This window comes from Erinaceus europaeus, chromosome 13 (genome assembly GCF_950295315.1).
Source record: "Erinaceus europaeus chromosome 13, mEriEur2.1, whole genome shotgun sequence".
Taxonomy (NCBI): Eukaryota; Metazoa; Chordata; class Mammalia; order Eulipotyphla; family Erinaceidae; genus Erinaceus; species Erinaceus europaeus.
The window spans coordinates 39,148,171-39,170,333 of NC_080174.1; the positions used below are offsets into that span (position 1 = coordinate 39,148,171).

At 40.4% G+C, this 22,163-nt stretch overlaps 1 protein-coding gene across 2 annotated transcripts in view; it reads left to right on the plus strand.

The window, feature by feature from the left end:
* Positions 1-22,163, plus strand: part of RCAN3 (RCAN family member 3) — a 49,122-nt gene that overhangs the window by 315 nt on the left and 26,644 nt on the right. For both annotated transcript variants that reach the window (XM_060205552.1, XM_016187932.2), the window contains exon 2: positions 10,171-10,388. In XM_060205552.1, the coding sequence (XP_060061535.1) occupies positions 10,194-10,388 (195 nt within the window). In that variant the 5' untranslated portion in view covers positions 10,171-10,193. The remainder of the gene's footprint in view (positions 1-10,170; positions 10,389-22,163) is intronic.

Here is a 22,163-nt window from a genome sequence, read left to right on the forward strand (position 1 = left end):
TTCTCGTAAGCCTGGGATGAGGGGGCGCTCCCTTGCGAGAGACCCTGGAGATGCTGCGCGTTCCAGCCCCCGCCCTCCGAGTCCAGCTCCTCTGGCACCCGGGGTCTTCTTTGGAGTCTGGGGGGTGACGTCTTGGAAAAACAAAAGCATGAGAATTATTCCCGCGTCTCCACCAGCTATTGGCTTTTTGAACAACCTGCAGGCCCGGCCTTCTCGAGGCAGGAAAGGTGCAGTCGTTAAAACTGGGTCGTGCAGAAGTGGGAACCCCTCTCTTTTTCTCTATCTTCCCCACCCCCACCCCACACCGATAACCTTGACATTACTTGCTCGCTAACTTCTGACAACTTGTCTCTTTACATCTGCCGCCTATGTCCATAGAGCAACAGTGATCTGCCTTCTGGTTGCTTAGTCCCAATTTCCGTGCAAAATCTGATCATCTTCAAGGATTAGGAGTGTGGTGCAGGGAGCTGTTCTGATCCGCGTTTCAGATACGAACTAAGATAAATAGAGGCGATATTTTAGTGTGGTGCTCAAAGCACATCACTTTTATTTGAACTCCTCATATAACTTTTTATGTTTCATAGAAATGTCGGATGTAGTAGTACTGTTTGGTAAGGAAAACAACTTGAGTCACATGTAACCGTAATTACATATAGCCTAGAAATTATTTTATTAAATGGTTCAGTATGTTAATTCATGGACACTTGCAGTATTAAGACTAAGAATCTACATGTTTGTGTCTCATGCAAATCAAATTCGTACTTCTTGGTGAGGATTTTATCTAGTCGTATTCTAGAAATGAGCATTTATTTGAGTCAGGAAGACTGTGAAAGGCCCGAAAGATACCCCTCCTTTAGTCATTCCGCCACCTTTAGATCTTACTGCATTGGCAAAATTCAAACTTCTTAGTTTGGGGAGATATTTTTCTGGAGAAAATTTTCCTCCAGTGTTGAATCTTAACATGTTAAGTTTCAAAACATGGATGTTAATAGCTACAAATGAGAACAGATTTTGTATAGAGATAGAGAATTTATTGGTTTCAAGTCTTCAGCAAAATATTATGACAAGGAGTTTCATTTAGAAACCCAGTCCACCCCCCAATAAAACTCACTGAAGATTGTGTGTAGGTATTGTGGGGTTGGAGTCAGACAGTGGAGCTATAATTCTCCCCTGGAATCGAGAGAAATGAACTATATATAGCAAAGCAGATAATTTAATCTTTTGTATATTGACTTCAATTGTGCTTTTTTTATATGATTTTATTGTGGCCCTGGAGGTGGTACAGTGGTTGAATTCCTGGCTTGCAAGCATGAGTTCAGTCACTGACATTACATATGTCAGAGTGCTACTCAGGTTCTCTCTCACTCTCTCTTTCATGAAATAAATATTTTTAAAATGAATTATAGTGATTTAACAGTAGTTTACAAAATGAAGATTTCAGGGCTGTAATTTTCACTTCCATATATATGTGTATGTGTAATTCACCACACCCACCACTAGAGTTCGTGCGCCCCCCCCCTTGTCAGAGTCTAAAAGACAGTTTGGTTGCTATTTCTTTTGCTGGTTCATTTGTTTTAGGTGTCTATATTGCACATATGAGTGAAATCTACTGTTGGCTACCTTTTAGCTCTTTATCTCACTCAAATTCACATCTCTAGTTTTTCCTGTTATTTTTTAAGCTTATTTATTTATTTATTTTGGATAGGACCAGAAAAAATTGAGAAGGAAGGGAGACAAGAGAAGAGAAGGGCAGGGGAAACAGCATAATGGTTATGCAGAAACCCTCATGTTTGAGGCTCCAGAGTCCCAGGTTCACTCCCCTACAGCACCATAAGCCAGAGCTGAGCAGTGCTCTGCTAAAAAAAACAGAGAGAGAGAGAGAGAGAGAGAGAGGAGGGAGAAGAAGAGGGAGAGAAGAAAAGAACTCCTGTATCACTATTTCACTGCTTGTGAATCTTCCCCCCTGCAGGTGGGGACTGGGGGCTTGAATCCTAGTCCTGGTGCACTATGATATATATGCACAACCAGGTACACCAGTGCACAATCCATTCTCAGTTGTTCTTTTTTTTTTTTTTTAATTTTTATTTATAAAAGGGAAACACTGACAAAAACCATAGGTAAGAAGGGTACAACTCCACACACTTCCCATCATCAGAGTTCTGTATCCCATCCCCTCCCCTGATAGCTTTCCTATTCTTTATCCCTCTGGGAATATGGACCCAAGGTCATTAGGTGGAAGGTCTGGCTTCTGTAATTGCTTCCCCACTGAACATGGGTGTTGGCAGATTGATTCATACTCCCTCAGTTATTCTTTAGAGCCTACTATTTTCCTGCAATCTGAAGGGTTTTGTTGTTGTGCTGTCCATTTATGTTCTCTCTCTTATGTTAACATATACCACTATTGCTCAGGAACCTTAGTTATAATATGGCCAATTCTAGATTATCAATGAAAAGAGGGCATAAGTTTTTTAAACATGCAAAACAAAGAAATTTTACCTATTTGCTAAAAACAGGAAATAGAAATCAGATTTTATTGTAAGCCTGGTCACAACTGTTCAGTGCAATGGCACTAAAGTTTTTGCCTTAGCTTCTAAAACTAGTAAAATTCCACCCATAAGTGATTAGAGGGAGTAGAAAATAGAGGTTTAAGTAAGTAAGCCTGAATTTATAATTCAGAGGTTTTAAGAAGGAACTTAGTTCCAACAGCAATATTTTTTTATTGTTGTTTGTTTGTTTTGCCTCCAGGGTTATTGCTGGGCTCAGTGCCTGCACCTCAAATCCACTGCTCCTGGAGGCTTTTTTTTTTCCCTTTTGTTGTCCTTGTTGTTTTATCATTGTTGTGGTTATTATTATTGTTATTGATGTCATTGTTGTTGGATAAGACAGAGAGAAATGGAGAGAGGAGGGGAAGACAGAGAGGTGGAGAGAAAGATAGACACCTGCAGACCTGCTTCACTGCCTGTGAAGCGATCTCCCTGTGAAGCTACCTACCTGCAGGTAGGGGGTGGGGGGTGGGGGGGGTGGGGGGCTTGAACCCGGATCCTTACCCAGTCCTTGGGCTTAGTGCCATGTGCGCTTAACCTGCTGTGCTGCCACCCGACCTCCAGCAGTGTTTTTCTATTGTATGTATGAGAGAGAAAATACAAAGTAGAAAGTTAAGGTTATTCAGCAAAATACTTGTTTTCACTATTGTTCAGGAACATTTTCCTCTCATCTTAATGTAATGAAGTGCATCTAGCTAAGATGTTTCATTTGCTTACAAGGTTGAAAAGCATACCATGTAAAAAAAAAAAGTTCTTAAAACCATCTTGAAGGAAGAATTTATTTTTCCTTCATCAGAACTCCAAATGTTAAAGGCAAAATCCATGTGCTTCACATTTTGCCTTGATGGATTACTTTTGTCAGAAGGCCTGTTGTAGGAGAGCAGATGGTCATTCTGCTTGGAGTTTTCCACTCATTTGATGTTTCCATGAAGAAACAATTTGCTAGAATCCAGCCACAGCTACAGTTGCGCTGGAAATGATACTTAACCCTGATTAGTGCAGACCTTTACTTACAGAAGCTAGAGAATATTGGTTTAACCCTTTCTACTGAACCACTCAGTAGTTCATTGAATTAGTAAACCAAGGGACAGTTTATTCTTGTCATAGTTGTAGTGGGACAGAGTTAGCAACAAAACTATTTCCACTGACTTTAGTCACATTTCTCTATTTAGATTAAATTATATTTATGATGTCAGGAAATTATGAAATGTTTTACAGTACTAAAAAAGGCTACTGACTTGCCTTTAGCAAGAGGACCATCATCTGAATAATAATGTCTCAAATACTGTGTGTACTGAATCACACATAAATTCTTACAAGCTTGTTAATCATTAAATCATTAATAAAAGAAAAAGGCCAACTTGTAGAAAAAATTCCTTAAGCATTTGATTTTTCTTCTTTTTTTTTAAGTTGGCTCTTTGCTGTTAATTTGTTTAATGTTTTCATGCTGAAACCACATACAACTGCCTTTGGTTGCTCAGAAGCCTGTATTATTCATAGGTCTGTTACTGATTTTTTTTTTTTTGGTAGTGTTTTTTGTTTGCTTGGAATTTGGTCACTGGAAGATATGTACACCTTAGTGGTCTGATATTGGTGGGGTACTTTCAGCCCAAGCATTGGCATTGACTATGCCTATGCAAAAAGTATTTAGCAAATTAATCACAAATAAAAAAATTTTCAAGTATTTATCAATATTATTGAGTATGAAGTTTATGCAAAGCATTTATCTGAGATATTTTTTTCAATTATTTATTTATTTATTTCCTTTTTTTTGCCCATGTTTTGATTGTTGTTATAGTTATTGTTGTTGTTATTGATGTCGTCATTGTTAGATGGGACAGAGAGAAATGGAGAGAGGAGGGGAGGACAGAAAAGAGGAGAGAGGGGGTCGGGCGGTGGCGCAGTGGGTTAAGCACACGTGGCGCAAAGCGCAGGGACCGGCGTAAGGATCCCGGTTCGAGCCCCCGGTTCCCCACCTGCAGGGGAGTCGCTTCACAGGCAGTGAAGCAGGTCTGCAGGTGTCTATCTTTCTCTCCCCTCTCTCTCTGTCTTCCCCTCCTCTCTCCATTTCTCTCTGTCCTATCCAACAACGAATTGCGTCAACAAGGGCAATAATAATAACCACAACGAAGCTACAACAAGGGCAACAAAAGGGGGGAAAAAATGGCCTCCAGGAGCAGTGGATTCGTGGTGCAGGCACCGAGCCCAGCAATAACCCTGGAGGAGGAAAAAAAAAAAAAAAGAGGAGAGAAAGATAGACACCTGCAGACCTGCTTCACCGCTATGAAGCGACTCCCCTAATGGTCCGGAGCCTGGGGCTCGAACCGGGGTCCTTAAGCCAGTCCTTGTGCTTCGCCACGTGCTCTTAACCTGCTGTGCTACCGCCGGACTCTCTCATCTGAGATCTTATCATTTAGTTATTATTCATTCTTTTTTTCCATTTTATTGCCCTTGTTTTTTATTGTTGTTGTAGTTATTATTGTTGTTGTTACTGACGTCGTCGTTGTTGGATAGGACAGAGAGAAATGTAGAGAGGAGAGGAAGACAAGAGGGGGAGAGAAAGATAGACACTTGCAGACCTGCTTCACCGCCTGTGGGGATTGGGGAGCCAGGGGCTCGAACCTGGATCATTACTCTGGTCCTTGTGCTTCGCGCCACCTGCGCTTAACCCGCTGCGCTACCACCGGACTCCCTTAATCCTTTATTCTTACCAGATAGGGATTATTATTTATCCCTATTTTATAACTGAGGAAACAAAAGGAAGGCAAAAAATTTTACCCAACATAGAGTGCTGGGGAGCTAGAATTTAAATTAGAATACTCATCAGGAGCCTAAATCTTTCTGGAATATAATTTAATATTATTCAGATTTTGTTTGCAGTTATTGCACTATTTCTCTTTCTTGTGTTTTTTCCCCCTCTTTACAGAGGTGGACATTTACATATGCATGGTGTCATTGTTCACATACCACTTTTTCATTCAGATAGAGAAGCACTGGAACAGCAGCTTCTTCCAATTCTATGGCTCTACCTCTTATTTAGTGCCAGGGTTTGAACCCAGGCCAGGTACATGTCAAGGCTCTTGCTCTACCCTGTGAGTTACTATATTCTTTTATCAGTACATCTTTTTAATGTGTATCAAATATACAATAGTACATACAAGTGTTTGTGCAGGGGGAGTAACAATATTGTAAAGTTTATTGAACTACCTTGGAACAAAAGGCAAATAATTTAACAATCTAAAAAAATTGAAGTCAAAGTAACTGTAAAGTGTGTTATTGAAATAACTGAAAAAAACTTGAATATAGATTCTGATTTAGATAACCATATATCAATATTAAATTATGTAAATTTTAATAATTGTAATATAGTTTATGTAAGAAAATTATCTTTTATATGCACTATAGTATTTGGGAGTATAGGAGATATGTTCCAATTTATCTTCAACAACTTAAAAAATTATATATGGGGAGTCGGGCGGTAGCACAGCAGGTTAAGTGTAGGTGGCGCAAAGCGCAAGGACCCATCTAAGTATCCGGGTTCAAACCCCCAGCCCCCACCTGCTGGGGAGTCGGTTCACAGGCAGTGAAGCAGGTCTGCAGGTGTCTTTCTCTCCCCCTCTCTGTCTTCCCCTCTTTTCTCCATTTCTCTCTGTTCTATCTAACAACAACGACATCAATAACAGCAACAATAATAACTATAACAATGAAAAACAACAAGGGCAACAAAAGGGAAAATAAATAAGAAAAGAAGTATGTATGTATAGAAGTTGATTTTTAATAAAGGTTCTTAATTTTTTTATTCTATTTCTGCGGTACTGCAATGAATTGTCCATCTTTATTTCAGAGAGGATAGACTATTGATGGGGGATCCTAATGGTTATACAAAAAGTCTTTAGGGAGTCGGGCAGTAGTGCAGCAGGTTAAGCGCAGGTGGTGTAAAGTGCAAGGATCAGCGGAAGGATCCTGGTTCCAGCCCTCAGCTCCCCACCTACAGGGGAGTCGCTTCACAGGCAGTGAAGAAGGTCTGCAGGTGTCTTTCTCTCCCTGTCTCTGTCTTCCCCTCCTCTCTCCATTTCTGTCTGACCTATCCAACAACGACGACAACAATAATTACAGCAATAAAACAAGGGCAACAAAAGAGAATAAATAAATATATTTTTAAAAATTTTTTTAAAAGAGTCTTTAGTAGGGGAAGCAATTACAGAAGCCAGACCTTCTACCTTCTGCAACCCACAATGACTCTGGGTCCATGCTCCCAGAGGGATAGAGAATGGGAAAGCTATAGGGGAGGGGGTGGGAAATGGAGATTGGGTGGTGGGAATTGTGTGGAATTGTACCCCTCCTACCCTATGGTTTTGTTAATTAATCCTTTCTTAAATAAAAAATAAAAAATAAATTGAAAAAAGAGTCTTTAATACCTGAGGCACCAAAGGTCTCAGGTTCAATCCTCAACACCACTATAAGTCAAAACTGAGCAGTGCTCTGATAAAATAATAATAAATAAATAAATAAATAAATGAGAAAATATTATGAAAACAAGTAAGATTTTAGTTTTTATGAATTATTCATGTCCTGAGAAGTGTCTCAGCTGGTGAACACATAGCTTCTCATGTCTCAGACTCTGGGCTTGATGCCTGGCACCACACAAAAGCACCAAGAGGGGGCCAGGTGGTGGCGCACCTAGTTGAGCTCACATGTTACAATGTGCAAGGATCCAGGAGGTTATGAAGTATTGATTCTGTCCAGAACACACCCAAATATTTTCTTTCTAAAATTCTATTCATACTTTAAGTCTCACCACAACCTCCTTTGGGAAGCAATTTCTAATCTCATACAGAGTTAAATTTTCTTTCATGCTGTCATATCCATGGGTAACACAAAGCTATCTGTTTTCATATAACAGTTCTAATTAAATTTATTCTGTGAGCTAGAAAATGTGCCAGGGTCTAGGGATTCAAAGGCACTCCTGGTCTGGTAGCTAGACATGGTTTTTAAGCAAATAAAAATAAACAATGTGTGGGGCATGCTGTTGCCATTCAGAAAATATTATGAAAACAAGTAAGATTTTAGTTTTATGAATTATTCATGTCCTGAGAAGTGTCTCAGCTGGTGAACACATAGCTTCTCATGTCTCAGACTCTGGGCTTGATGCCTGGCACCACACAAAAGCATCAAGAGGGAGCCAGGTGGTGGCGAACCTGGTTGAGCTCACATGTTACAATGCGCAAGGACTCAGGTTCAAGCCCCCAGTCCCCACCTGCAGGGCTTCACAAGTGGTGAAGCAGCGCTGCAGGTGTCTCTCTGTCTCTCACCCTCTCTATCTTCCCTTTCCCTCTTGATTTTTGACTGTTTATATCCAATAAATAAATAAATATAACAATAATAAAAAAGAGCACCAACAACAGCACCACGGGGGCCTCCTTGGATGGTACAGTGGTGCCTTAGTGTCTCTCTCCCATCTGCCTCCTCCCTTACTCTTCTCATTCTCAAAAAGTAAAAATAAAAATTTGGACTGGGAGGAGGGTGGCTTGGAAAGTAAAAATAAAAATTTGGACTGGGAGGAGGGTGGCTTGGAAACATGTCATGTGTGAGAACATAACTTCATTCCTTACCACCACTTTAAAAATAAAGAGGGGAAGGGAGGGAAGGAAAGAAACAGGAAGGAAGGAAGGAAGGAAGGAAGGAAGGAAGGAAGGAAGGAAGGAAGGAAGGGAAAGAGAGAGAGAGAGAAAGAAAGAAAGGAAGAAAGAAAAAAGAAAGAAAGAAAGAAAAAGAAAGAAAAGAATTGATCTTTCCTGGTAGAATAAGAAGAAAATACCCCATAATGTTTATCCTATAATATTTAATATTTGGTAGTATACTCTATATAAGAAATACATTTCGGGAGTCGGGCGGTAGTGCAGCGAGTTAAACGCAGGTGGCGCTAAGTGCAAGGACCGGCTTAAGGATCCCGGTTCAAGCCCCCAGCTCCCCGCCTGCAGGGGAGTCGCTTCACAAGCAGTGAAGCAGGTCTGCAGGTGTCTGTCTTTCTCTCCCCATCTCTGTCTTCCCTTCCTCTCTCCATTTTTCTCTGTCCTATCCAACAACAACAACGTCAATAATAACTACAACAATAAAACAATAAGGGCAACAAACGGAAATAAAGAAAGAAAAAAAACTTTAAAAAAAGAAATACATTTAAAACCTTTTGTTCTCTAGATATAAGGGGGGGAGTCACAAGTTAGGTAAAGGGGGGAGTCACAAGTTAGGTAATATTAAGATGGTTCATGATCAGTTGGTTCTTCTATGCCTGAAAAGTGATTCTTGAATTTCATTTCAGCATCTTGAAATATGTTTTGCTCAAGGTACTCTGCTTGATGGATAAAGTTAAATGGAGAATATAGGCATGGATTTAAACCATCCATATAAAACTGACTGCTCACTATTTACAGAAATGTATTTCAGCTCCATGCATTAGGGTTAATTTTTTTTATTATCTTTATTTATTGGATAGAGACAGTTAGACAGGAGGTGATAGAGAGAGAGAGACCTGCAGTCCTGCTTCACCACTTGCAAAGCTTTCCCCCTGCAGGTGGAGACCAGGGGCTTGAACCTGGGTCCCTGAACATTCTAACATGTGCACTTAACCAGGTGCACCACCACCCAGCCACTAGGGTTAAAATTTAATGGCTTCATATTTTCACTATTTTAAAGATTTATCTATTCTTTTTTCATTGTTAAAATACAATTTATTAGGATTTAATTAAGGAAGTTACACACCCTGTCCCCATAGGGGTTATTTCTGAAGAGAAGCTGCAAAGAAACGTGTGTGTCTCATTTATTTTCATCTGTCTGTCACACACACACACACCTCTCAGAGCATCATGTGATGTTGGGATGGAACCTGGGATCTCTGGGCCATAAGGAATGCAAGTTCTGTGTGCTAACATTTATCATCTTCTATACCAAGTTTCCCACAGTAAATATTTCTATATCAACAAAGACTGACTTTAAGATCTTTTGGCTCTGTGTAACCTAATCCTATCAGAGAAGATACAAAAAAGAGCACATTTGCTAAGGAAAGTAAAGTCAGCTTATTACCGAACATATTTCAGAGTACAGATGGTGAATGAGTCAGTGTGGGTTTTGTTCTGCTGTGCCAATTTCAGTGTTGTAGACCTAAAACCCAAAACAAATATGTGGAAGCAGTCTGGTTCACATTTTCCTTCCTACTGCTTGTAAACTAGTGTACACATTATGTTACCTCAGTTTGCATGAAAAGAACCCTCCCCCAGAAATTTAATTTGTATTTTGCCCCATACGCACACATCTTTCTTTCTTTTCTTTCCTTCCTTCCTCCCTCCCTCCCTTCTTTTTTCTCTCTTTCTCTCTTTCTTCCTTTCTTTCATTCTATCCAGTACTGCTATTACTGCCAGTGAAATGTTAGGTAAAATATGCTAAGCAAATCAAGTTATTATATATATAGGAACATTGATTTATCTTTCCTAAATAGAGCTGGTTCATTTGATGAATTACTGATTTGAGAATTGATTAGAACATATCTGATCTTCAAAGTTATACCTTTTACTATTTGTGTTTTTCTTTTAATAGTGGATGCCTGGTAGACATCTTGGAACTTTAAAAACAGAAAAGACCTGCTTCTCGGAGACAATGCTGAGAGACACTATGAAATCTTGGAATGATAGCCAGTCTGATCTCTGTAGCAGTGATCAAGAAGAGGAAGAAGAGATGGTTTTTGGTGAAAATGAAGATGATTTGGAAGAGATGATGGATCTCAGTGATCTACCCGCCTCACTTTTTGCTTGCAGTGTCCATGAAGCAGTGTTTGAAGTTCAGGAGCAGAAGGTAGGCACATTTCCTCTCTCCTCTTGCATTTGGTAGTATGGTGACCGGATGTAGATCTGGGGTGATCTCAGATTGCTGCGCATTTGTAAAGTTTATTACTGGTTCTGTGACAAGTACAGAAAACTCACATCAGCCTTTTGACACTGCTGCTGTGCTTTTGTTGTGTTTTTTAAGGCAGGGAATATTTAAAAAATCAATTTTTTCCTACAAACGTGGAGAAGTGAATGCTTGTAGTGAATGCCGAATCAAGTCTTACTGATCCCATTCATTTCCGGGACCTGTAGTTAAGAAAAAGTTATTTCTAGCCTGGTTTTCTATTATTTGGAAGTGAATTCATAGAGTGGGGGAGAAGGGGAGAGCTGACACCACTACAATGGATGTGCCTGGACTTGAACCAGGATCACAGAAGTAGCAAGGCAGGTGTCTTACCCTACCCAGTGAGCTGTTTCTCCATCTCCAGAGCTTCCCTTTCTGTGGAAAGTAGTCTTCTGAGAGCAGAGGAGTCATAATCAGAAAGATTAACTGCCTGGATGTGAAAGGTAGAAAGACAGAAGATGGAACTGAGCAGGGAGCTGAGTCTAATCCTTATGTAGGAAACCTGCCTAGAGATGGAGCAAGGGGCAGGGAGCACAGGCAGAAAGTTTTGTCTTTCAAGTTAGTTTTCTTTTATAAACTACTCGCTAGTTTCTTTCCCAAATTCAGTCATAACATAGATATTTTAAAATCACTCCTTCCTAGTTTTCTCATACTTTTAAGAGTTCTGAAATTTTTTTATTGCTGTCAGGGTCGTTGCTGGGGCTTCATGCCAGCACTATGAATCTACCATCCCAGCATCATTCCCCCGCCCCCTTTTAAATTTTATTTACTAGGACAGAGAAAACTGAGAGGGTAGGGAGAGAGGAAGACTCCTGCAGACCTACTGCACTGCTCATGAAGCGTCCCTGCTGCAGATGAGGAGCAGGGACTCAAACACAGGTTCTTTTGTGGGTCTTTGCACTTAGTACTGTGTGCTTAACTGGATGTGCCACCGCCTAGCCCCCAAGACCTCTGAATTTTCATATAATCATTACATTGATATTGTTGATTTATTATCATGAGAAACCACGTTATTAGTTTATATTAAAATTAAATTTCTAAGAATTTTAAAAGAAATCTCACAATTTTACCTGCTCCAACTTTCACTTTTTAAAGCTATTTTATTCTTTATTTCATGTGTTTATTCTTTTTTATTTTTTGTTTTACTTTTATTTATTTCCTTTTGTTGCTCTTGTTTTATTATTGTTGTTGTTATTGATGTTGTTGTTGGATAGGAGGAGATGAAGATAGACACCTGCAAACCTGCTTCACCCCCTATAAAGCGACCCCCCTGCAGGTGGGGAACGGGGGCTCGAACTGGGATGCTTAAGCCGGTCTTTGTGCTTTGTGCCACCTGCGCTTAACCTGCTGCACTACTGCCTGACTCCCCTGTGTTTCTGCATAGAGACAGAGAGAAATTAAGAAAGAAGGGGGACAGAGAAAAGGAGAAAGAGAGATACCTGCAGTATTGCTTCACCACTCATGAAACTTCCCTCTTGTAGTAGGGGCCAGGACCTTGAACCAGGGACCTTGCACATTGTGCTATCAGATGCACCACTGCCTGGCCTCCAACTTTAACTTAAATATATATATATTTAATATATATAAAATATATTTAATATATTTAATATATATTAAAATATATAATATATATATATATATATATGTTTTGAGAGAGAAAGACCTACCAGAGCAGTGCTCAGCTTTAGCTCATGATGGTGCCAGGGACTAAACCAGGGACTTTTGAGGCCTCAGGCGTATTCACGCTGTGCACTTAACCTGCTGTGCTACCGCCCAGCCCCCTTCAGGCATATTCAGTCTGGTGTGCTACTGGCAGTACTCTCTCCAGCTCCCAACTTCTACTTTTTTTTTTTTTAACTTGCCAAAGCAGTAAATTCTTGTTGTTCTTCATTTCAAAAACCACTTAAAGTTAGAGCTAACCTATATTTTATTGGAAACTGTTGTTGCGGCGGTCTGGTGTCGGGCTGCACCATGGAGAAGAGAGCGGACGTCCAGAGCAAAGGAGTACACAAATCTTTATTATAGGATGGGGGGGAGGTTTGGTTCAGACCACGTGGAGCCAGCCGGCAATGGCCGACCACGGGGGGAGAGCAGGGAGCGAGACCTCAGAGAGGGAGAGCCAAGAGCCCAGAGAGAGAGAGGGGAGGGGTGAGGGGGCTTTTTATTGGGCGACAACCAAGGGTGACGTGTAGGGCCAGGATTGGTTGAAGGGGGCACTCTAGGATTTAGCGGGGCATAGAAAAACCTGGGGGCAGAGACTGCATCAGAATGACTCCTCAGCAACATCTCCTCCTATCCCTTTATATCTAAATGGACACAGTAAAGAAAAATGGAATGGAGCAGGCTTAAATGTTTTAGAGGAATGCCATGCTCAGGTGGGAAGATGTAGGACTTTCTGTGGAGGAGGGAAGGCTTAAATGGCTGCCAACCTTGTGAGATTTATGCGTCCTCCTGTGCTCAACCCCTCTTTAGAGAGAGAGACTTACCTGGAGAGACTCATCTCATAGGTTTAAGCGCAGCCTGCTCAACCATCTCTTCACAATATCTCTACATCTTTTCTATCTTTCTATCTAGTAATTGCATAAGATGTACAAAGTCTATAAAAGACTATCATGGGGCAGAAACCTTTTGGGCATAAGCCTAAATGATATAACAAAATAGGAAGGGACAAGTAGGGGAGAAGTAAAAGCCAGTGTGGTGTGAAGGGAAGGATTGGTGTATAAAGGAACATTCCCTGCTTGGGTGGGGAAAGGGGCAAGGGTACATAATGAGGGGGAGGCGGGAGGCATGACCCACCAAACAGAGGGGATATTTGGCATTGTATAGTCCTCAAGGCAACAGTCTGTAAAGTCTATGAATTACTCAGGATCAGTCTATGAAAAACCAGCAGCGTGAAGGGAAATAAGCTGCTTCAAAATTGTGTAAAATGTATATAGGGTATGTCAGAAAGTCCGATACAAGTCTCAGTCCGAAGTAGATGGCTAGGGGAAGAATTGGCAGGGGATGCAACGCTGCATGAGGGAGGTCAGCCGCTGGAATGTTGCTCTTTTGTAGATAGCTAGCTGGAACTGCCAACACGTAACAAGCAGGTCAGAAGCAGGAACGGTAACCAGGCATGAAGAAATTTCTGTCCTTGGAGTTTGTGTATCAGGTTCTTCAGATCGCGTTGAGTGACATCTAGGGTTTCGGGGGGTGTGCCACGGTAGTCGTGCCATCTAGTGAGTGACGTCAGGGTGTGCAGGGGTTCAGATGGTTTTTCCGGGATTCCTGTGAAAGAAACACAAACAATCTGCTTCTCGTGGTTAATTTGAACTTGTAACAAGTTATAGGTTTGTTATAGTTGATACCTCGATGATTATAATTGGTTTAGAATCTCTTTATGATTTTATTTAAAGGTCATCTAATGTGACCTCCTGTAGCAGCCTCTACCGCAGGATCTTGAGACCAATTTTAGCTAAAATATGTATTTTAAACAGACTCAAATTGCTTAGAGAGTTAACGCATATTCATGACAATGATTTTAACGTTTACAGTGCCAGATTGATGCCAGATCTGTTGTGGATTAATTTCCACAAGATAGTTTACAGGGTACCTTTGGGGGCCCTTCAAAGGTGTCCTGTATATAAAATTTATATAGTTTAGTTTTGGGAATGAATAGTCACGTTGAACATTTAGACTTTTACCTAAATAGTAAGTTACCTTAACAATTAATTTTTACCTTGTCTGGTAAAAGTGTAGCTGTAGGGTTACACTTCTGACCGTTAAGTTAGTGTTACCAAACTTGAGACATACCCATAAACATTTAGTTATAACAAACTGGAGGAAAAAGAACTTTTGTTATAAAAACACATTATTTAAAAACAAATTTAAATCTGTCATTAGTCACACAGTTTAAGACTAAACACTTACATATATACCAAAACTATATATAAAATTCAAAAGAGGGAGAAAGAAAAAAAATTTTGGAATGTTTCTGGACGTCTCCAGAAACTTTGGCTGCGTCCAGCATTTTTATATAAAGCCAATTACCTTTTAGAGTACTCCAAGCAGATGGGTCATGCAAAAAAAAAAAAAATTTTGTCATTTAACAGGAAACCATATCACAAAAATGCTAGTTGCAGTTCAATATAATTTATATTACAAACATAGTAAGTTTATGCAGAAGCCTTACTAGTAATATCTGATGCCATAAAATATAAACTACTTATATAATAAAATTAAATTAGATATGAAATGTAGGTGAATCACATTTGCTTTCCATTTTTCTTCTCATTGTCAGTGTCTTACTTTGCTTTATTTTCTCCTGGAATGGTCCAGTTAAGCAGCTCCTCATGCAAAAGCAAAACAAAAAAAAACAAAAAAAAACAAAGAACACTTCTGATGAATTTTAGGTAGAGTAATCCTAGTTTCAGTTAAATGATTTATTTTCAAAATAATGTTAGTTTATTTCCTGATGTGAAAAGGATTTTGTCTTTGTAACTTTGCAAATGAGCTTTTCCCCTCTTCTTAATAGGAGACTAGGTAGCCCAGGTGCCAGATGAAGGTGAGTGTCCCTTCATTTTCTTTTCTTTTCTTCTTTTTGTTCTTTTCCCATATCACTTCTAAGCTCTGGCTTATAGTGGTGCTGGAACACTGGATCTTCGGCACCTCAGGCATGAAAGACATTTTATACAACCACTATACTATCTCTGCTCAGAGAATCTTCATTTTAGATTGCTGAATTTTTGCTCTGTGTTCTCACCAGTGTTTCCTAAATATAATATTATTGTTGGTGGCTGTTGGGGGTAAGGAATATAATAAACTATAAGAAAAAACCAAGGAAAAGTGTATCTTTTTATTATTATTATTTATTTATTGGTTAGTGACAGCCAGAAATTGAGAGGAAGGGGGATGAAAGAGAGGGAGAGAGACAGAGAGACACCTTCAGCACTGCTTAACCACTCACAAAGCTTTCCCCTGCAAGTGGGGACTGGGGGCTGGAACCTCGGTCCTTGCGCATTGTAACATGTGCGCTCAACCAGTTGCACCATTACCCACCCCCACCCCCGAAAGCTTATCTTTTCATCTGTGTTTTTGCACTAGTGTAGTGTTTTTCTTTCTTTCTTTCTTCCTTCCTTCCTTCCTTCCTTCCTTCCTTCCTTCCTCTCTTTCTCTCTTTCTTTCTTTCTTTCTTTTTCCTTTCAGTTGTTAGTTTTCTATGTTCAGGTAGTCAACAGCTCCATCAGGAGAACTGCAGATTTAGAATATAATTAGAATATAATTCCTGGGAACTGGGCAGTAGCACAGCGGGTTAAGCGCATGTGGCACAAAGCAGAAGGACCTTTGGAAGGATTCCGGTTCCAGCCCCCGGCTCCCCACCAGCAGGGGGGTCGCTTCACAAGCAGTGAAGCAGGTCTGCAGGTGTCTTTCTCTCCCCCTGTCTTCCCCTCCTCTCTCCATTTCTGTCCTATCCAACAATGACAACATCAATAACAACTACAACAATAAAAAGGGGCAATAAAAGGGAATAAATAAATAATGATAATAAAAAATTTTTAAAAGAACATAATTTCTTCCTGTAACACATTTGAATTGGTCCCAGTGAGGTTTTCTTTGCTTGTTTTTAATCCTAGCTTGCCTTTTCTTAAAATAAGAAAAAAGTGGCGCTCCCTCTGGCGGTGAGGGCGTGGCAGTGGGGCTAGGGCTCACAGACTGCACCAAGTGTAGCTGCCTGCAGCGGCCCCCAGCTCCCACTACTTACAAAATAAGAAAAAAATTAAGTAGGCTGTTTCTTTCTTCTGTTCTTTCTTTCTCTATCTCTTTCTTTCTTTCTTTGTTTCTTTCTTCCCTTTCTTTCTGGGATTAATTTATAGTCAGCGCTAAAATACACTAGTTTGTACATGTGTAACTTTTCTAAGTTTCTACATAACAATACAACCTCCTTTAGGTCCTCCTCTGCCATCATATTCCAGGACCTGAACCCTGCCCCTCCCCCACCCCAGAGTCTTTACTTTTGTGCAATACACCAAACCCAGTCCAAGTTCTGCTTTCTGTTTTCTTATTTTCAACTTATTTTTTAGTTATTATTAGTGATTTGATAGTGATCAAAAAGATTGTAAGATAAGAGGGATATAATTCCCACCACCAGAGTGCCACACCCCACCTCCTCCATTTGAAGGTTTCCTATTCTTTATCCCTGTGGGCGTATGGACCAAAGATCTCTATGGGACACAGAAAGTGGGAGGTCTGACTTCTGTAATTGCTTCTCTGCTGGACATGGGTGTTGACAAGTGAATCCAAACCCCTAGTCTGTCTCTACCTGACCCTAGTGGGGTAGGGCTCTAGGAGGTGGGGTTCTAGGAACACATTGGTGAGGTCATCTACCCAGGGAAATCTGGTTGTCGTCATGGTAGTATTTTTCAACTTCTGTCTATGAATGAGATCATCCCATATTCATCCTTCCCATTCTGACTTATCTCATTTAACATGATTCCTTCAAGCTCTAAGATGAGGTAAAGAAAGTGAAATCACCATTTTTAATAGCTGAGTAGTATTCCATACTGCAGTTTTCTCAGTCACTCATCTATTGTAGGACACCTGAGTTGCTTCCAAGTTTTTGCTATTACAAATATGAAAGATTTGGGGAATGTAATTTTAGTTTTCCATATTATAAGGAATAAGACTTTTTCTTTCTTTTTGTTAAAGCTCCATTTTATTTTTGCCAAGATCAGAAGTTTTTTTTTGTTTTGTTTTTGTTTTATTCCTTTTTGTTGCTCTTGTTTTTTATTATTGTAGTTGTTGATGTCATCGTTGTTGGATAAGACAGAGAGAAATGGAGAGAGGAGGGGAAGACAGAGATGGGGAGAGAAAGATAGACACCTGCAGACCTGCTTCACCACCTGTGAAGTGACTCCCTTGCAGGTGGGGAGCCGGGGCTTGAACCGGGATCCTTATGCCGGTCCTTGCGCTTAGCGCCACCTGTGCTTAACCCGCTGCGCTACCGACCGACTCCTCGAGATTTTTTTCTTTCTACTTAAGGTCTCTGTGTTGGGGTGAATCATTAGTGTTAGTGCAAATCATTGCACTAGATAGACTTTTTTTTTTTTTTTTTGCTTCCAGGGTTATCCACTGCTTCTGGAGGCCATTTTTCCTGGTTTTTTTGTTGTTGTTGTTGTTGCCCTTGTTGTTGTTATTATTGTTGTTATAACTGTTTTTGTTGCCAGACAGGACAGAGAGAAATTGTGAGAGTTGGGGAAGACAAGGGAGGGGGAGAAAAGGATAAACACCTGCAGACCTGCTTCACTGCTTATGAAGCAACCTCCCTGCAGGTGGGGAGCCAGGGGCTCGAACCCGGATCCTTATGCCAGTCTTGCACCTTGCACCATGTTTGCTTAACCCACTGTGCTACCACCTGGCCCCCACTAGATAGACTTTTTAACCACGTGAGTATCTTCTCAAATTAGTGTTCTTTATATGTAAAATTGTTTTTATTGACCTAGTTATCATAGGACATTTCATTTGAGTTTTCCTATGATGATGTTTAGGGTACTTTAGGATATTTGTATTTGCTGTTCTGGTCCTGCTTTTAGATTGGTGGCACCTAGCTACCAATATTCTGTATTTGACCATCCTTCTGTGCAGATGCCTCCTTGTTTCTTGGCTCCATTACCCTACACAGGATTGGTTTCCCATAGTTTCTATGTCTTTGGAAAGTTGACTCCCTAACTTTAAAGATTGCTTGGGACAGGAAGTGGAGCACCTATTTGAGCACACATGTTACAATGCATAGTGACCTAGGCGCAAGCCCCCCCCAACCCCCCCTGCAGAGGGAAAGCTTCACAAGAGGTGCAGGTTGTTGTCTTTCTCTCTCTCCCTTTCCTTCTACCTTTCCCTCTCCTTCCCCTTTTAATATGTCTCTGTCTCTATCCAATAAATAATAAATAAAATATTTTAAATTGCCTTCATGCTCTTATCTCCGTGAAGAAGATACCACAATATAGACAACAAACTTCTAGCCTTAAATAAATGACATAACAATCAACATTTATTTCTTGTTATAGCCTCAGCATGCAGAATAGTACCTATCCTTATTGCATGAGTAAGTAGATAGTGAGAAAGATTCACTAAGACACATGGGCACCCAAGGATCTAGATGGCTAGCAAGAAATAGAATAGATATATGAGTTACTGCATTCATCCAGCACATGAGCAAGGCCAAGAACGAAACATTTTTTTTGGTCTATGTGCATAGCTAACCTTAATGTAGAAATCTTGTCCTGAAGCTCCACATTTTCCTTATGTACTTTGATAACTTCTTACCATTTCCAATTGTTTTAAGTGACTTTTCATTCTCCTCTTGTTTGTTAGCACCTTCAGTATGTTATCTAAAGCATTTCCAAGGCCATCGTCAAACAACTAATTTTCAGAAATAACACACAAAAGATAAAGCTAATAAGATAATAAAAAAACACTAACAAAAACAATGCACCTTTTAAAAAAATATTTATTTATTCCCTTTTGTTGCCCTTGTTTTATTATTGTAGTTATTGATGTTGTTGTTGGATAGGACAGAGAGAATGGAGAGAGACGGGGAAGACGGGGAGAGAAAGATAAATACCTGCAGACCTGCTTCACCGCCTGTGAAACAACTCCCCTGTAGGTAGGGAGTGGGGGGCTGGAATGATCCTTACGCTGGTTCTTGAGCTTGGTGCCATGTGTGCTTAACCCGCTGCGCTACCACCCGACTCCTAACGGTGCATCTTTTTCAAAATGTAGAATTTTAATGTGATCACGGTTTATTTTATTTTTTAATACTTATTTTCCCTTTTGTTGTCCTTGTTGTTTTGTATTGTTGTAGTTATTGTTGTTACTGATATCGACATTGTTAGATAGGACAGGGAGAAATGGAGAGAGGAGGGGAAGACAGAGAGAGGAAGAGAAAGATACACCTGCTTCACTGCCTGTGAAGTGACTCCCCTACTGGTGGGGGGCCCTGGTCTTGAACCGGGATTCTTAGGCAAGTCCTTGTGCTTCACGCCACGTGCGCTTAACCCACTGTGCTACCACCCAACTCCCGTGGCCAGTTTATAAGATAGAGAGGATCCTATTCTATCCTTCAATACAAGTTCTAAGCTCTTATCAAAGTAACAAAGTTCTTGGTATTATAATAAGAGGCAGTGCTTTTTGCTATCAAAAGGCCAAGGTCAATTCCTGAAAAATCTTGGGAAGATGGACACTAGTTTTATTAATCAATGGTGCACTGTGCACCATATCTGGTTCTCTTGGGAGGACTTGACTTCTTATGGATTGCTGCAGCAGTGGTATACATCTGAAATACTCAAAGCACTTTAGAAAGGGTCAATTTGGGCTGTAGTACAGCGTATTAAGCACACATGATGCAAAGCGCAAGGACCGGCATAAGGATCCCGGTTTGAGCCCCGGCTTCCCATCTACAGGGGAGTGGCTTCACAGGCGGTGAAGCAGGTCTGCAGGTATCTATCTTTTTCTCCCCTTCTCTGTCTTCTCCTCCTCTCTCCATTTCTCTCTGTCCTATCCAACAACGATGACAACAATAATAACTACAACAATAAAAAAACAAGGGCAACAAAAGGGAATAAATAAATAAATATTTTTTAAAAATAAAAGAGTCAGTTCTGAGAGTTGGGCGGTAGTGCAGCGGGTTAAGCTCATGTGGCGCGAAGTGTAATGACCCGCATAAGGATCCTGGTTTGAGCCCCTGGCTCCCCAGGCACCACAGGCAGTGAAACAGGTCTTCAGGTGTCTATCTTTCTCTCCCCTTCTCTGTCTTCCCATCCTCTCTCATTAACAGTTAGTTCTTGGTATTTAAAAATACCAAGATAAAAACTGTCTGTGTAAAAACAATGCTGTCAGCTTATTTTTAATTATTTTTTAATTATCTTTATTTATTTGATAGAGACAGCCAGAAATTGAGTGGAAAGGGAGTAACAGAGGAAGAAAGACAGAGAGACACCTGCAGCACTGCTTCACCACACATGAAGCCTTCTTCCTGCAGGTGCGGACCAGAGGCTCGAGCCTGGGTCCTTGAGCACTGGGTCCTTGCACCACCAAATGGCCCCTTCAGCTTATTTTTTCATTCCAAAATGGAGTCTTCTTTTTTTAAGGTCTGGATTTCATTCCATTTAAAAATCTTAATAATCCCCCTCCTCTCTCCATTTCTCTCTGTCATATCTAACAACAGTGACATCAGTAACAACAATAACTACAAGGGCAACAAAAGGGAAAATAAATATCATATATATATATACACACACACATATATGAAGGAATTGGGCGGAAGCGCAGTGGGTTAAGCACATATGGTGCAAAGCCTAAGGACCAGTGTAAGGATCCTGGTTCGAGCCCCTGGCTCCCCATCTGCAGGGGAGTCGTTTCACAATCGGTGAAGCAGGTCTGCAGGTGTCTTTCTCTCCCCCTCTGTTTTCCCCTCCTCTCTCCATTTCTCTCTGTCCTATCCAATAACAACAATAATAAAACAAGGACAACAAAAGGAAATAAATAAATAAAAAGAAAAAAAGAAAGGGTCAATTCTAATCTTCCACTGGACAAAAAGTGGGCTGTTACAAAAGTTGGGCCCTATTATTGTTGATAATAGTAATAGAACCTTCTAGATATAGTTTAAAGTGCTTTAAGTGTTCACTCTTTCTGTCCTCAGTGGTAATCCAATGAAGTGGATTCTTAAAACTTTTAAAAAATATTTTGTATTATCTTTATTTATTGGATAGAGACAGCCAGAAATTGAGAGGAGGAGGAGATATCAAGGGAGAGAGAAAGACACCTGCAACACTGCTTCACCACTTGCCATGCTTTCCCCCTGTAGGTGGGGACCAGGGGCTTGTACCTGGGTCCTTGTATATTGTAACGTGCGCTAAACCAGGTGCACTACCACCTGGCCCAGGCTTCTTTTATTACCTTCATTTAACAGTTAAGGAAACTAGTTCTAGAGTTATTACTTGAGACGATAAATGGCTGGTAGAAGCTCTATGACCTTCCTGAAGTTGTCTGTCCAAGTTGTGGATACTTCTTAAAGCTTCCTTTTATGGTCTAATATTTTAAGAAATGAACAGGCTGTTATACTGAATACAGAAATGAATATTTCTATCTGTGCTAAAGGTCAGTGAGAGGAGAGCTTCTGGTCTGCAGGAATGGATATTATATCTACTCATATCTCCCTCTCAAATGCAGAGGTGTTTAGACACTTGCTCATCCAAGCCAGAATTACCATGACCAAAGTCACAAGAAAGAGACCACCATGTTGATGACATCATCTGACCAGACTGTTGGAGCAGGTTGACATACACTGTTCTGACTACAGTAAAAGTTCAAGCCAAACCTGGACTTCCTTACCTGCTTCCTGGGTGAGAGAAAAAGAGAGGGAAGTAAAGATTTCCAAGGTACATCCTGAAGCATAGCATCATGGATTTCCTCAGGAGTCTAGCATGTATATATGATACTGGCCTTGAAAACTGAAGCCCTATAATAACTGAAGTGGTTTTCTTTGCTCCTGAGGAAATCTACATGTTGTTACTGTTTTGTTTTTTTACTAGAAGTGCACTTACCTCTGATGTCTTAGATTTTCTTTTAATATTTATTCATTCATTATTCATTCCCTTTTGTTGTTCTTGTTTTATTGTTGTAGTTATTGTTGTTATCGATGTCGTC